The sequence below is a fragment of the Bos taurus genome, chromosome 23 (assembly GCF_002263795.3).
Source record: "Bos taurus isolate L1 Dominette 01449 registration number 42190680 breed Hereford chromosome 23, ARS-UCD2.0, whole genome shotgun sequence".
Taxonomy (NCBI): Eukaryota; Metazoa; Chordata; class Mammalia; order Artiodactyla; family Bovidae; genus Bos; species Bos taurus.
In genome coordinates, this window is record NC_037350.1 from 50,485,631 (window position 1) to 50,499,258 (window position 13,628).

General features: G+C 54.7%; 1 protein-coding gene across 1 annotated transcript; it reads left to right on the forward strand.

The window, feature by feature from the left end:
• Nucleotides 1–4,011: 4,011 nt before the first annotated feature.
• TUBB2B (tubulin, beta 2B class IIb) lies at nucleotides 4,012–6,801 on the forward strand (the record flags this gene model as incomplete). Its single annotated transcript, NM_001003900.1, is given in 4 exon segments — nucleotides 4,012–4,163; nucleotides 4,911–5,019; nucleotides 5,290–5,400; nucleotides 5,740–6,801. Coding segments are annotated over 4 exon segments (1,338 nt in total).
• Between the last annotated feature and the right edge of the window lie 6,827 nt (nucleotides 6,802–13,628).

Here is a 13,628-nt window from a genome sequence, read left to right on the forward strand (position 1 = left end):
TACCCTCTGCTTGCCTTTTCCGCACAATCTGGCTCGGTCACGAGCTGTGCTTCACCAAGGATTCACAGAGTCCGCATCCTCTGGCCTGCCCTCCCCCAGCCGGCGAATCTTACTTAGGGGCTCCGACGGAGTGGGGGAGGGGACGTGCCTAAAAGGGCGCGGGGTCCGGAGTGCGTGGACTCCCTCTGCCGACCTGCAGGACAAAGAAGGCAACGCTCTGCGCGAAGAGCCCAGCGCTCTCAGGCTGGCCTGAGGCCACTTTCACCCCAGTTCCGAGGCCGGTCGTGGGAAACCGCCGGCTTGACGGAGGAACAAAAGGAGAGGTCGCCGCCCCTCCCCCACCCGCACTCCCGGCCTCAGCATCGTCCGGCTCGGTCCCATCCTTTGTTACCTGGGCCGACTGCTCCCTCAGGGCCCCACGGCCGCGGAAGACGAGGCTCCGAGCCTCCCACCCGGCCCTTTGATTAGAGGGCCTGGGGCAGCCCTGCGGGAGCGGTGGCTTCCCATGAGGGGAGGAAAGGGGGCCATTCACAGGGGCAGTGACAGCCGAGAAAGCCCCCGTCCTGGCGGGTCCCAGGAGCCCCCCACCCCCAGTCACAGTGAATGGCTGGACCCCTTCCTAGTCCCGGTTCTGTGGCCATTGACTCCTTTACATAAATGTTAGGGCTGGTAGCTTTCCAATATTTCTAGCTGGAGCGCATTGAGACGAGTGGAAAAAGGAAATAATGATGGATTTGCAGTCTCTTTCTTTCCATTCCTCTTCATTCATTGGCTAAGTGTCGGTTGCCCAGGAAACCGCGGGCATCTCGACTGCAGAGTCGTCTGTCAGGCTACCCGCGCCGCGAGCTGGGTGTTAAGTAGTGAATGCAGGCAGGCAGTGGGAAAACCGGAAAGCTCTAAGCCTTGCAATTTCAGTCTATGCAAAAGCACACACCTTGGTTTAAGAAAATAATGCTGTAACAATTCACTACTCATTCGGCTATGCAATGCCCCCTCCCAATCAGACTTCTTCAGTTAATTAACACAATGACTCTGTTACAGATGAATGCAAAATCACTTGAGAATTTGTCCTTGAAAATACTCTGAAAAGTGTGAGAGCAAATAGAATTTTAGTAGTTTAAGGGGTATCTTACTCGCCTCCGCCACAGAATGTTATGCCTAAAATAAAGGTTGGATTTTATTTTACAGTGTTATTTCTACAACGGTCGAGGGAGGGGACAATTTAGAAATGTTAATGCATTATTTAAATTAATAGCATGTAAAGGACGGTAAAATATATTGCTCTAACACCTTCACGTCTGATACACAGTGACCCAGATGGAGAGGAATTGTGTGTAATAAACAGGCAAAAAGAAATGCTGTGATGTTGGGAGAGGGAACTGAGATGAATTTTTTTTTTTTTTTTTTTTTTGCTTTGAAAGCCCCTCGCCAGCCTCTTCTCTGGCAACTACCCCAATAAAGGTGACAAGGGTTGGCAGACAAACTGAAAACTTCAGGGGAGGGCGGGCTGGCTTCAAGACTCACCCTTGCCACGCAAAACCAGCTCCTTGTGAAAATTAAGATATGCAGTATCATGCTTCCAAATTGAGGAGGGGGCGTGGAGCGGCCAACGAGGCTGGCAGCTCAGTGGAGGCGGGGGCGCCAGACGGTGCCCGGCAAACGGAAGGAGAGGAAAGCGGTTCTGGGGCCTGAAATGCTGCGTCCCCGAGGGTATCGGGCTTTCCGAAGGACGAGTTCCAGCCTCACCCCGTCCTAAGCCCCGTTCCTGAGAGAAAGCCCGGGGAAAGGGCGTTTTCCCCATATCTTCTTGGACACGAGAGTCCACCCCGGTCCCTCCGCGGAGACCTGGCCGTGAGACAGGGGCCGACCGGGCTCAGCCGCGGGGCCAGGGGCGGATCCCGGCGGGCGGGGGCGCTCTGCCCCGGCCGGCTGGAACCGAGCCGGCGCTTCTGCTCTGGCTGCGCGGGTGTGGCCCTCGCTTGCCTCCTTCCCGCGCCGTTCGGTCCCGCCCGAGCCGTCACCCCGGGTCCACCACAGCCCTTTCTGCCTGGACACGATCCCTTTCCTGAGGGCTGGGCCTGAGCCGACTCTGACTTGGGGCGTGACCTGGGGCATCCTTTTCCCTGGACGCTTTTGCATCTGCAGGAGAGGACTAGCGCTAACTCGGGGTCAGGACTCGGTCCTTGGAGCCCCGCAAGCGGGCACGTGGGCGACCTTCTGCCGCTCTGCCCCTCGGCCGGCCCCTCCCCACCCGGACTCCGGCAGCCGCGTCTGGGGACCGCCATCCCGAGCTGGGGGTGTCTGGGGGCACCTAGCTTTTGTTCTCTCTGTCTCTCTTTGTGCGCTGGAATTGGGCTGAAAGCCCCCCTTCCGCCCGCAGCGGGAAGGGAGGCGATGACAGCTTGCTGATACTTGGGGGGCGGGGGGGCGGGTCTCACTCGACAGCTGCGGGCTGCGCTCCGCAGGGGGAACCTGGGTCATTCGACCCCTCTGGCCTGAGGATGAAAAGGGGTCACGTCACCTTGCAGACGACCCGTCAAGGGTCGGGGTGGGGGACAGGAAGCTTCGCCCACGGAATTGCGGGGACCAGGTTCCAGCGCGCTCTCTCTTACACTTACACACACACACACACACACACACACACACACGAAAAGTAACAAAGAGATCTGCTCCTTCTTGGACTCCCTAGAAATTGTAGGTTTGAAGGCGTGTCGGGGCCGCGTCCGCGCACTCGCGCCATGGACCGTCAGGGTCGCGCGCGGCCCCCGCCCGCCCGTGCTGCAGTCTCCAGGCGGGCCCCTCGCCCGCATGGGCAGCACCAAGATTGGGGACCTCGTGGCCGCCTCGGCTTCCGGCGCCTGGTGGATGATGAGAATGTCAGCGGTGGGGCAGGGGGCGTCTGGGGACCCGTCCCCTTAGTGGACAAAAGATGAACGGAACCCAGGGTGACTGTCAAACGCTCGGTCGTGGGAGGTGGCCCACACGTTTTCCAGGTCTTTGTTCTGCCGCAGCCCCGCCTCCGAACCCCACCCTCTTCTGATCGCTGGACCGTCCACCCTGCGCGGCCAGCCAGCCACACCCAACCCACAGGCTCCCAAGGAACAAAAGCCGCGGGAGGAGGGGTCCTGGGTACCAGCCGGAGAGCTGTGGACTCTTGGACAGGGTCGGGCAGGGCGGTGGAGGCCCCGAGGTGGCCCGGTCCCCGGATGCCGCAGCCACAGAGAAAGGGAGCGAGCGGCCCTTGGCGGAGACAAAAGAGGGGACGCACGTATCCTGGGGGCAGGGCGGAGGGCACCCTGGGGCCCTTGGGCCTTAAGTGTGTAGGATCACGGCCCTTCGGCCCCAACAAGCTGTCACAAGGACGTCCTCCCGGGGCCGAGGTTCGGCGGCCGCCGCACCGCTGTTGGATTGGGGAAAGGGGCAGCCGTCTCCCCGGGGATGGTGGCTCAGGGGGCTCTGGCCGAAGGTGGGAGAGGAGCCGCAGTCCGCGGTGGTAGCGAAACCCAGGCCACCGCCGCTACCACCGGCCGGCGCCCCAGTACAGAGCGCTCCTTTCCGGAGCACCTGGCGCCCCCTCCACCTGTTCCAGCCTTCCACCCCCACACACCCGGTGCCCGCTCTCCCCCCACACCCGGCCTGCCATGCTGGTCACCCTCGCGTCTCCACCCTCCCGCCATGGGTTCCTTCACCCACCCCCAATTCTCGGTGCCCAGCTTTTCCACACCCTCCCCCCCCGCCCCAGGTCCTAGACAATGCACACGCCCCCAACCCGGCTCCGCGCAGCCCCCAGGCCGCGCCCGGCCCGCAAGCCTCTGCCGATTGGCCGCGGGCCCGTGGTCCAGCCCCCTGGACGGTCTCTGGGGCCCGGAGCATTACGTCAGCGGGGCCTGGAGAGCGCTAGCGCGAAGGGGACTGGGGGGCTCGGGCTGGGGGCGCGGCCTGCGCGGGCCGCCCCACCCTCCTCTTATAAAAGGCCGAACCCGCGGGGCCGGCGCTCTCAGCCGGCTGGTTCCCGAGCGCGTTCCCGGTGACCCCGCAGTGGGTGTGCAGGGGGGCCGACAGACCGACCAGACGCCGACCCGGGCCAGAAGAAGCGAGCCGGCACCATGCGCGAGATCGTGCACATCCAGGCGGGCCAGTGCGGCAACCAGATTGGCGCCAAGGTGGGCGCGGCGCCCGGGGTTGGGGGAGGGTCGGGTGGGGACGGGGGCCCAGCCTGACGCCCCTCGGGGTTCCGGGCGCGAACGTCGTCCTGAGCGGGCCTGCGTCTCCCCAAGTGCAGACCTTCCCGCGGCTCTGTACTGCGGAGCCGGGCGTGCGCCCGCGGCGACTTTCGGCGGGAGTGGGGGGAACCCCGCAGCTTGAGGCTGTGACTCGTCTGGCCCCTAGGTCCCCGGCCGCCCCTCCCTTCTCTTCTCTAAACCTCGCACGCTGGTCCGGAGCGCGCTCGGGGTGTCCGCGGCTGTGCGCCACTTTGCGGGCGGGGCCCGGACTCCGGGAGAATCGGTTTCACTCGCTCGAACTCTAGTCGAGTGGCGGGGGGAGGGGCGGAGGACCAGCATCTCGTGGTCCCCGGACGTGCCTTGAATCTAACCACCCCCCTCCAGCCCCTCAGGTCCTCGACCCCTTCCCACCCCCCCGCGCCGCTGGGCGCCCCACGCGCCCGCCGTCCAGTTGCTAGTCTCTCCCCTCCCCGCCGAGACCCCCGCCTCCCGCCTCGAGCAGCTGTTCGCCCAGGAAACGCCCAGTTTCTACTCGGTGACCCTGCAAAATTCAAGCCCTGCCGCTGTGCGGGTCTGACTGCCCTAAAGCTGCGGAGACGCTGGGCTGTCGGAACCGAGTTTTTCATTGTGTGTCTCGGGCCTCTCGGCGGTGGGGCGTGGCCTAACGCAGGTTTTTCTGTGTCTCAGTTTTGGGAAGTCATCAGTGATGAGCATGGCATCGACCCCACTGGCAGTTACCACGGAGACAGTGACTTGCAGCTGGAGAGAATCAATGTGTACTACAATGAGGCCACCGGTAATCGCCTTTACCCCGCGCGCCTCCCCAAGGGACTGACCCCAGAAGTGTAGCCCCAGGGCAGGGTGGTTTAGCGGATGTAGGATTCCTATCTTTCCCTGAGGTTTTTTTTTTTGGAGGGTGGAGGGAACGGAGGTGGTGGGGGTGTGAGTGCTCCTTTGAGAATCTTGTTAGAATCCCGTCTTGTGTCCTTTGTTGGGGATACAAGCAGCGCTGCAAGGAAGGAAGCTGGTACCAGGGGCAGGTCTGAGTCCTGCTCTGTCCCCGCAGGTAACAAGTATGTGCCTCGGGCCATCCTGGTGGACCTGGAGCCGGGCACCATGGACTCCGTCAGGTCTGGACCCTTCGGCCAGATCTTCAGGCCTGACAACTTCGTGTTTGGTGAGTGACTGGCATGGCTGATGGCCTGGGAGCTAAACTTATGGTGGACAGCTCAGGGTGGAGGGGTGTGACCACCTTAGATAAAGTATGGAGCTGTGTGCTCATTTTGTCTTAATATATAACCTAAAACAAAAGGTCTTTCAACCTCTAATAGCCAGGTCCCTAACCTTCCTTATTTATAATTATGTCCATGACCAAATATTTTAATGTTTGGTCATTTTAATGATAACCTGAAATCATATCTGAACTCTGACTCACTGAGCTCTGTTAAAGGGTTTAAGGTGAAAAAGAATTTAATGCAATCATCAGTGACTTATGAAGACTCTCTCCCTCTGGCAGGCCAGAGTGGTGCCGGGAACAACTGGGCCAAGGGCCACTACACAGAGGGCGCCGAGCTGGTGGACTCGGTCCTGGACGTGGTCAGGAAGGAGTCCGAGAGCTGTGACTGTCTGCAGGGCTTCCAGCTGACCCACTCGCTGGGGGGCGGCACGGGGTCTGGGATGGGGACCCTTCTCATTAGTAAGATCCGCGAGGAGTACCCCGACCGCATCATGAACACCTTCAGCGTCATGCCCTCGCCCAAGGTGTCCGACACGGTGGTGGAGCCCTACAACGCCACCCTGTCCGTGCACCAGCTGGTGGAGAACACGGACGAGACCTACTGCATCGACAATGAAGCGCTGTATGACATCTGCTTCCGCACCCTGAAACTGACCACCCCCACCTACGGGGACCTCAACCACCTGGTGTCGGCCACCATGAGCGGGGTCACCACCTGCCTGCGCTTCCCGGGCCAGCTCAACGCCGACCTGCGCAAGCTGGCCGTGAACATGGTGCCCTTCCCGCGCCTGCACTTCTTCATGCCCGGCTTCGCGCCGCTCACCAGCCGGGGCAGCCAGCAGTACCGGGCGCTGACGGTGCCCGAGCTGACCCAGCAGATGTTCGACTCCAAGAACATGATGGCCGCCTGCGACCCGCGCCACGGCCGCTACCTGACCGTGGCCGCCATCTTCCGGGGCCGCATGTCCATGAAGGAGGTGGACGAGCAGATGCTCAACGTGCAGAACAAGAACAGCAGCTACTTCGTGGAGTGGATCCCCAACAACGTGAAGACGGCCGTGTGCGACATCCCGCCCCGCGGCCTGAAGATGTCGGCCACGTTCATCGGCAACAGCACGGCCATCCAGGAGCTGTTCAAGCGCATCTCGGAGCAGTTCACGGCCATGTTCCGGCGCAAGGCCTTCCTGCACTGGTACACGGGCGAGGGCATGGACGAGATGGAGTTCACCGAGGCCGAGAGCAACATGAACGACCTGGTGTCCGAGTACCAGCAGTACCAGGACGCCACGGCCGACGAGCAGGGCGAGTTCGAGGAGGAGGAGGGCGAGGACGAGGCCTGAGCCGGCTGGAGGCGGAGCGGAGGCCGGGTAGGGAGGCCGGGAGGAGACGCGGGGAGGGGGGCTCGCGGAAGGAGACAAGCACGCCTGGGCTCACTGGCGGCGGGCGCTGGGGCTCTCTGGTGCTCTTCACTGTTGCCTGTCCCTTTTTTTTTCTTTTTGTAATATTGATGACATCCATGTAACGTTTGAGATCTTTCTGAACTACTGTTGTAATGGCTAAAATCACATAAACGTTTGTGTCCTAACGGTGTCCTCTTTCCTGTCTCCTCCTCTTTATTATCAATTTAAATGTCACTTTCAGAACACATTCTACTGAGTCCTTCCTTCAGCAAGCGAAGGGATGGGTAAATGCTCAGATGAATTTACTCTTCAGCTTCAGAAGGATAAAATCAAACCAACCACAGGCATAAAATCAAACCAAGCAATTTAGGAAGGGCAATGAATCCAACTTTTAAGATCCCTTTTTCTTTTATTGGCTGCGAGGTGGGGCTAGTGGGGAATTCCCCCAGCAGGGGTGGAACCCTGTCCAAGTGGAAGTGGACGTGCAGAGTCCTAACCACTGGACAGCCAGGGAATTCCCTTAAGATGCCTTTAAGTAAATAGTTTATTAGCTGAGAAATGCCTGCTTGAAAGCACACTGACTCTTCTCTTGGAGAAATCCTACTCTACTTTTATTTCCTACAAAAAAAAAAAAAAAGAGAAAAACTTGGAATTGTTACTGTACACACACAGCACAACATTCCGAGCACAGAGTGGAAAGTCCGCCTGTCTTCAGTCCTGCCTCTTGCGCGCTTCCCTCCCCCGGAGGGCAGGCATTCTATTGTTCTGCTTCTTGTGTCCTTGCTTGCAGAGGTATTCTGTCTTCATACCTATGTAGATTATTCCCCGTTTTCTTTCTTCACACCTTATGATACTAATACTCTTCTCTGCCTGTTTTTTCAGTAAACAGTGTATCTTTAAAGTACAGATATCTGCCTCCTTTAAACGGATGCATAGTATCCATTCTATAGCTGTGCTGTATTTTATTTAACCAACTCCCACACATGCAGGTTATTTATACTTCTATCTTATAGTGCCTTAGTGAATAATTTTGTGTGAATTTCCCTAAGTGGAATTTTGTGTCAAAGGGTGTATGATACTGTGACACTTTAAGTTAATGGAATCCCCTGTACTTAGGAATAGCCATAGATTTATACATCATTAATACACTAAAATTCTCAAGCAACTTTTCCTTTCAGCAGTTATGTTTATACATGTTAACTACCTTTGAGTTTATATGAAATTATAAATTCTGGATTATTGGAGAATTTTACTTTAAATAGGTAAGCCACTGCAATGTCCAGTCTGTTGTGGTCTTACCATGCTGGTTTGGAATTTGAACCCAAGCCTGCCTCTAGACTTTCCCTCCGTCACTAAAGAAGCTGTGGGTTTTTAACATGTGGTTTTTCAGTTAAGATTATATGGTTCTATGGGATCAATTATACTTTGTCAGAAAGGTGCCAGTGCTCTGCCTTAAGGCAGAGTCAATTAAGCTGGGCTAGATAGTTTCATATTTTGGGAAGAGGAGTGGAGAATAAGTAATAAATGAATGTGCAAAACATTTACATACCACTTCAGGAAGAAAAAAAAAAACACCAAGGAAACTAGATTTATGATTTTTTCTAATTTTTAGACAAACTGAAAATTAGAGGAAATATTACTTTAAATCTGACCCTGTATTTATTTGATTCTACTCCTCTGTGTGTGTGTGTGTGTGTGTGTGTGTGTTTAAAGAAAAAGGAGGAAGGGGAGGGGCACGAGGATGAGGAGAAGGATGAGGGTGGATAAAGGGTTCACAGATTAAAAGAGGCTGAAGCATGGAGACAGTTTCAAAGAAAAGGTGTGAGCAGTGTCTTTCTAAGTAGTGTGGAAATAAGTTCGTTTACCAGATGCACCCCCAGTGGAAATGAGCAGCCGTTCACTTTATGATATTACACATCCTAAAACCCAGACCTGTGCTGAGGATTGTCAAACAGGTGAGGAACCGGTGGCTTCTGCTTTCATTTTCTACATTTAACAGCGAACTGGCAGGTGCCTTTCCTGCTGAGCTGGTGGAAAGCTTCTACCAATCTCACCGAAGGGGAACGTTGGACCGAAGCGCCCGGAGCACTTGGGCAGCTGCCAGGGTGCCCAGGCCTGCCCTTGGCCAGGCCTTCCCGCAGCCGGTCAGACACAGCATGCAGAGCTCCGGAGGTGGGGGGGATCCTGCCGGTGCCCCTCGGCACGCTGGAAGAGCCCTGCTTCTCCTTCCACTCGGGAGAAAGCAGTGGACAGGCGGCGCCCAGCAGGCGGGCTGCTAGCCTGTCAGCAAACCTGCGTGGGCACCGCGAGGGCTCACTTCAGCATGATTACAACGGGGGTGCCAGACTGAGCGTCAAGCTGACGCTCCAGGGCGAAGCTGTAAAAGCCCAGCAGTATAAAGGGGCTTGAAACGCTGCTCAGGAGAAGCCTTGGGAAGTAGGGACACGCGGACTCACGCCTGGTAGCCTGGGTTACCAGACACCTTCCGAAGCCGCTGGTTCCTTTGTCACCTTAGCGTTGTGTGACGGGATTTGTTAGTGGGGGGATGGTATGTGTTTCCAACACCATTTCCACAAAGGAATTATTCCATCCCTCCCCCCGACCCCGAGATTCCGCCAGGAGGACATTCACTTCTGGGCAGGTGTGGGACCTGAATGACAAGACCCGCTGAGATATGATGTGGATTCAGAAGCTGCGGTTAGGGATGGGGGGCTAGAGTCACCCCAGGAGTCTGAGAAGGAACGTGAACCCCAGCATGCTGCAGATATCCTGCATCTCTGCATTGGCCCCAGAGATGACCAGAGACGAGCTCCCGTTTCGTCACTGATAGGAACTTGAACTAAAAGTAACCTGAAGAGGTCAGCTAGTCAGATCTCCTCATCTTGTAACTAAGGAGATGGAGGGCCAGAGAACTTTGTCTCAATTCACAGGACACTCTGTGCAAATCAGATTTTGGACTCTGATCTTTTCCCCACCTGAGGGGCACCTCTCAGGTCCCATTGTTAGAAGGCCACACGAGGATTGTGAAGACCAGAAAGAGACGCATTCTGGTTTCAAGGAAAAACCCAAAGCTACCCTGGGTCCACACCCTGCCTGCCAGCCTGGAGCGTTCTGTCTGCTGGGGCCGTGGTCAGGAGGTGCGGAATCTCCGGGTTAAATCACCACATGCGAGTCCTAATGCAATTCTGGTTGCAAGAGTTTTCCACTGGGGGTCCTTCTTGTGAAAATGAGTGGGAAGTTGACGAGTATCCTTTTACACTCACCCATTTTAGCTGTGACTCGTGTCCTGCAAAACAGAACTGGACAACTGCTATCTGCGTTTCTTTTCAGTGTGTAAGGGAAGTTCTCTGACAAGGTCATGCTTTCATCAGACATGAATGCTTGATATTCACTTGAACGTTCAGACGTTCACTGGAAAACAGACTCACTCGTTCCTTTATTTCTCAGAGGCTTTTGCTCCCCATCTCCACTACCGTTCACGCTTTTCCTAAGGCTTGCTCGTCTGCCCAGGAAGACACTGGTAGAGGCCAGGGAAGCAAGTCAGTAGTGGGCTGGAGAGCCATCGGGGCGGGGAAGCTGGGGGGTGGCCACCTCTACACGTGCAGCTGAGACCCTGGGGTACCGCTGAGAAGGGACAGCCTTCAGAGGCTAAGACAGGAAGAGTCAAGCCTTGGCTTTAAACAATTACAATTTGAAGAGATTAAGAAAACCAGATTTATGCACAATGTTTACCAATTCAGGCTACTTCCCTCTTTTGGGGTGGATCACTTTTCCTTCTGCCTGAAAAACTTCCTTTAACATTTCTTATAGCGCAGATCTGCTGGCCATAAATATCTCAGCTTTTGTCTGGCTGAAAAAAGTATTTTGCCTCATTTTTGAAAGGTATTTTCTCTGGATATGGAATTCTCAGTGGACAACTTGTTTTCTGTCAGCACTTTAAAGACATAATTCTCTGGTTCCCTGACTTATGCTGTATGAGACATCATCAGTACTTATCAGCTTCGTCTCCCTCTATGTTTTATTTTTCTGTCCAACTACTTTTAAGATGATCTGCTCAAGATAATCACTGTTTTCCTGTTTTAATCCGATGTTCCTTGGGGTGGTTTCCTCTTTTTTTGTTCTACTTGGGGTTCCTTGAACTTATAGTTTCATCAAATTCATAAAGATTTCCACCATAATTTATTCAATTATTTTTCTATCCTCCCCATTTTATTCTGGGATTCCATTATTTGCATTTTAGACTTCTTGACTTTTCAGTCTTTTCTCTGGGCCTCAGGTTTTAACTGCCCCAACTTCAGTTCACTGTCCTCTGCAGTGTCTAAGCTGCTGTTATTCTCATACAAGTATTTTTCATCTCAGATGTTATAGCAATGTATTTACTTTTTAGCAGCTCTGTTTGTGTCTTCTGAAAATTTTCTCTTCTCTCCTTTTCACGTCATGCTTTCCTCTAATTTCTTGAATGTATAGATCATGTACTAGCCACTTGACAACCCTTGTCTGTCATTTCATCCTCTTTGTCATTTCCAGGTCTATGGCTATAATTGATCTTTTTCAAGGACATGAATTTGAGCAAACTCCGGGAGACAGTGAAGGACAGGGAAGCCTGGTGTGCTGCAGTCCATGGGGCCGCAAAGAGTCGGACATGACTTAGCAACTGAACAATCACAATGGTTGTGAATCATATTCTCCTACTTCTTTGTATCTTATTTTCTTAAGTTTTTTTTTTTTATGTGGACCATTAAAAAAAATCTTTATAGCTCCCTCACCAGGGATTGAGCCCGCACGCCCTGCGTTGGAAGATGAGGTCCTCACCACTGGACCACCGGGGCAGTCCCTTTTTTGTATCTTTGGCCAGACATTGCAAGTTTTATGTTGCTGACTTCCCATTTTGTTACAGTCCTTTAAATGTCGTAGGACCTTGTTCTGGCCCACAGTGACATTACTTGGAACTAGAAGGACCTTTGGAAACGTGCTTCTCGACTTTACTAGGGTGAGTCCAAAGTTAGTCTTTGACCCAGGGATAATCTCACCCCAGTAAGGTCAAGAACCCACCTGCCAATGCAGGAGAGCTGGGTTCCATCCCTGGGTTGGGAAGATCCCCTGGAGGAGGGCATGGCAACCCACTCCAGTACTCTTGCCTGGAGAATCCCACGGACAGAGCAGCCTGGCGGGCTACAGTCCACGGGGTTGCAGAGAGTCGGACACGACTGAGTCCACATCACAGCCATGCCTGTGCATGAGGAGTGCTTTCGTTCTAACTAACAGGAACACGGGTGGTCCCCAGGCCCGGGTGAGCTCTGGGGCTTGTTTGGTCGCCTGCTTTCCAGTAGTTTCCTCCGTTCTTTTAAAAAATATTTATCCACTTGCTTACTTTGGGTGTGCCGGGTCTTCGTCGCTGCGCACAGGCTTTCTCTAGTTGTGGCCAGTGGGGCTCCTCTCCGTTGAGGATCGCGGGCTTCTCATCGCAGTGGCTTCTCTTGTTGCAGCGTAGGTTCTGGGTACGTGGGCTTCAGCAGTTGTATCTCGTGGGCTCCAGAGCTCAGGCTCAGCAGATGTGGGGCACGGGCTTAGCTGCCCCTCTGCCTGTGGGAGCTTCCCAGACCAGGGGTCAAAGCCGTGGCCCCTGCACTGGCCGGCGGGCTTTTAACCACCAGCCAGCAGGGAAGTCCGCTCCTGTTCTCGAGCAGTAGCTTCTGTCCTTTTCCTCGACTTTCACCACAGGGTGGTTGATTTATAACTTTGTGCTGAGCAGCAGTTTCTGCCCTTGTCTGGGCATGTAGTTCAGCCAAGGACCCGAGAGGATGCTCTGTGAAGCCCCTTCCTCTTCCGTTGTCTGCCCTGTCCCTCCCTCAGCCTGACTTGGGCCCTCCGAGTCCTGATGTCTTGCTCCGACACAGAGACCCCCGAACCCTGTGTGGGCTCCACCCCCTCACCCCGCTGCCACTGCGGCCTGGAAACTGCCTCCCAACTGCTGGCTGGGGCATCACACGCTACCTCCCTTTCCCTTTCCTCAGCGGCGGCCACTCATCGCCTGGTGGCCAGGACCTTGAGAATCGTTGTTTCATGCATCTTACTCAGTTTTTCATTTGTTTCACTCAGGAGGGTGAATCTAATTCTTATTGGCCCATCTTGGCTGGAAGTAGAATTCCTCCCTTCATTTCCTTTCGATTAAAATGGTTTTTTTGCCCTTCCACTTGCTAATTATCTCAGAAGTACCTGTCCTGTGTGTTTGCTCTTGTATTCCTTTTAGTTTGGACTTCATTTATGCTCTTCCTTTCTTCTTACCTCTTTCACCTCGTAGTAGCCACGCGTTCCGGGAAACGAACTCACTCAGAAGGACAGTGCAGACAGCAGGGTGCAGTTTATTACAGCGGCGGGCCCAAGGCAGCGTCTCCTCTTCGCCAAGGACCCCGGCCAGTTTCCTTGAAAACCTTATATACCCTAAGTGTACGTGCCCAAACCCACCTCTCCAAATTCCCTGAAACTAGTCTGAACCAAGGGAAAGAAAGATCCAATCAAAGTTAACCCTGATTCACGTGCCTTAAGCCTAGGTGGTTAACAGTGGACAATTATCAATAGGCCTGTGGTCATACCCCAATAAGCATAATAGAATGTATGATTCTATTCGGTTACACAGATAATTAGGGTGTTCCTTTAGGCGATGGAGAGCCCTGGGGCTCTTCCTTCTGGGGGCCTGGTTTTCCAGTTGGTATGTCGTTTCCATAGATACTGGACATAGAGCTCAAAGTCCACAGTCCGGCCCAAGAC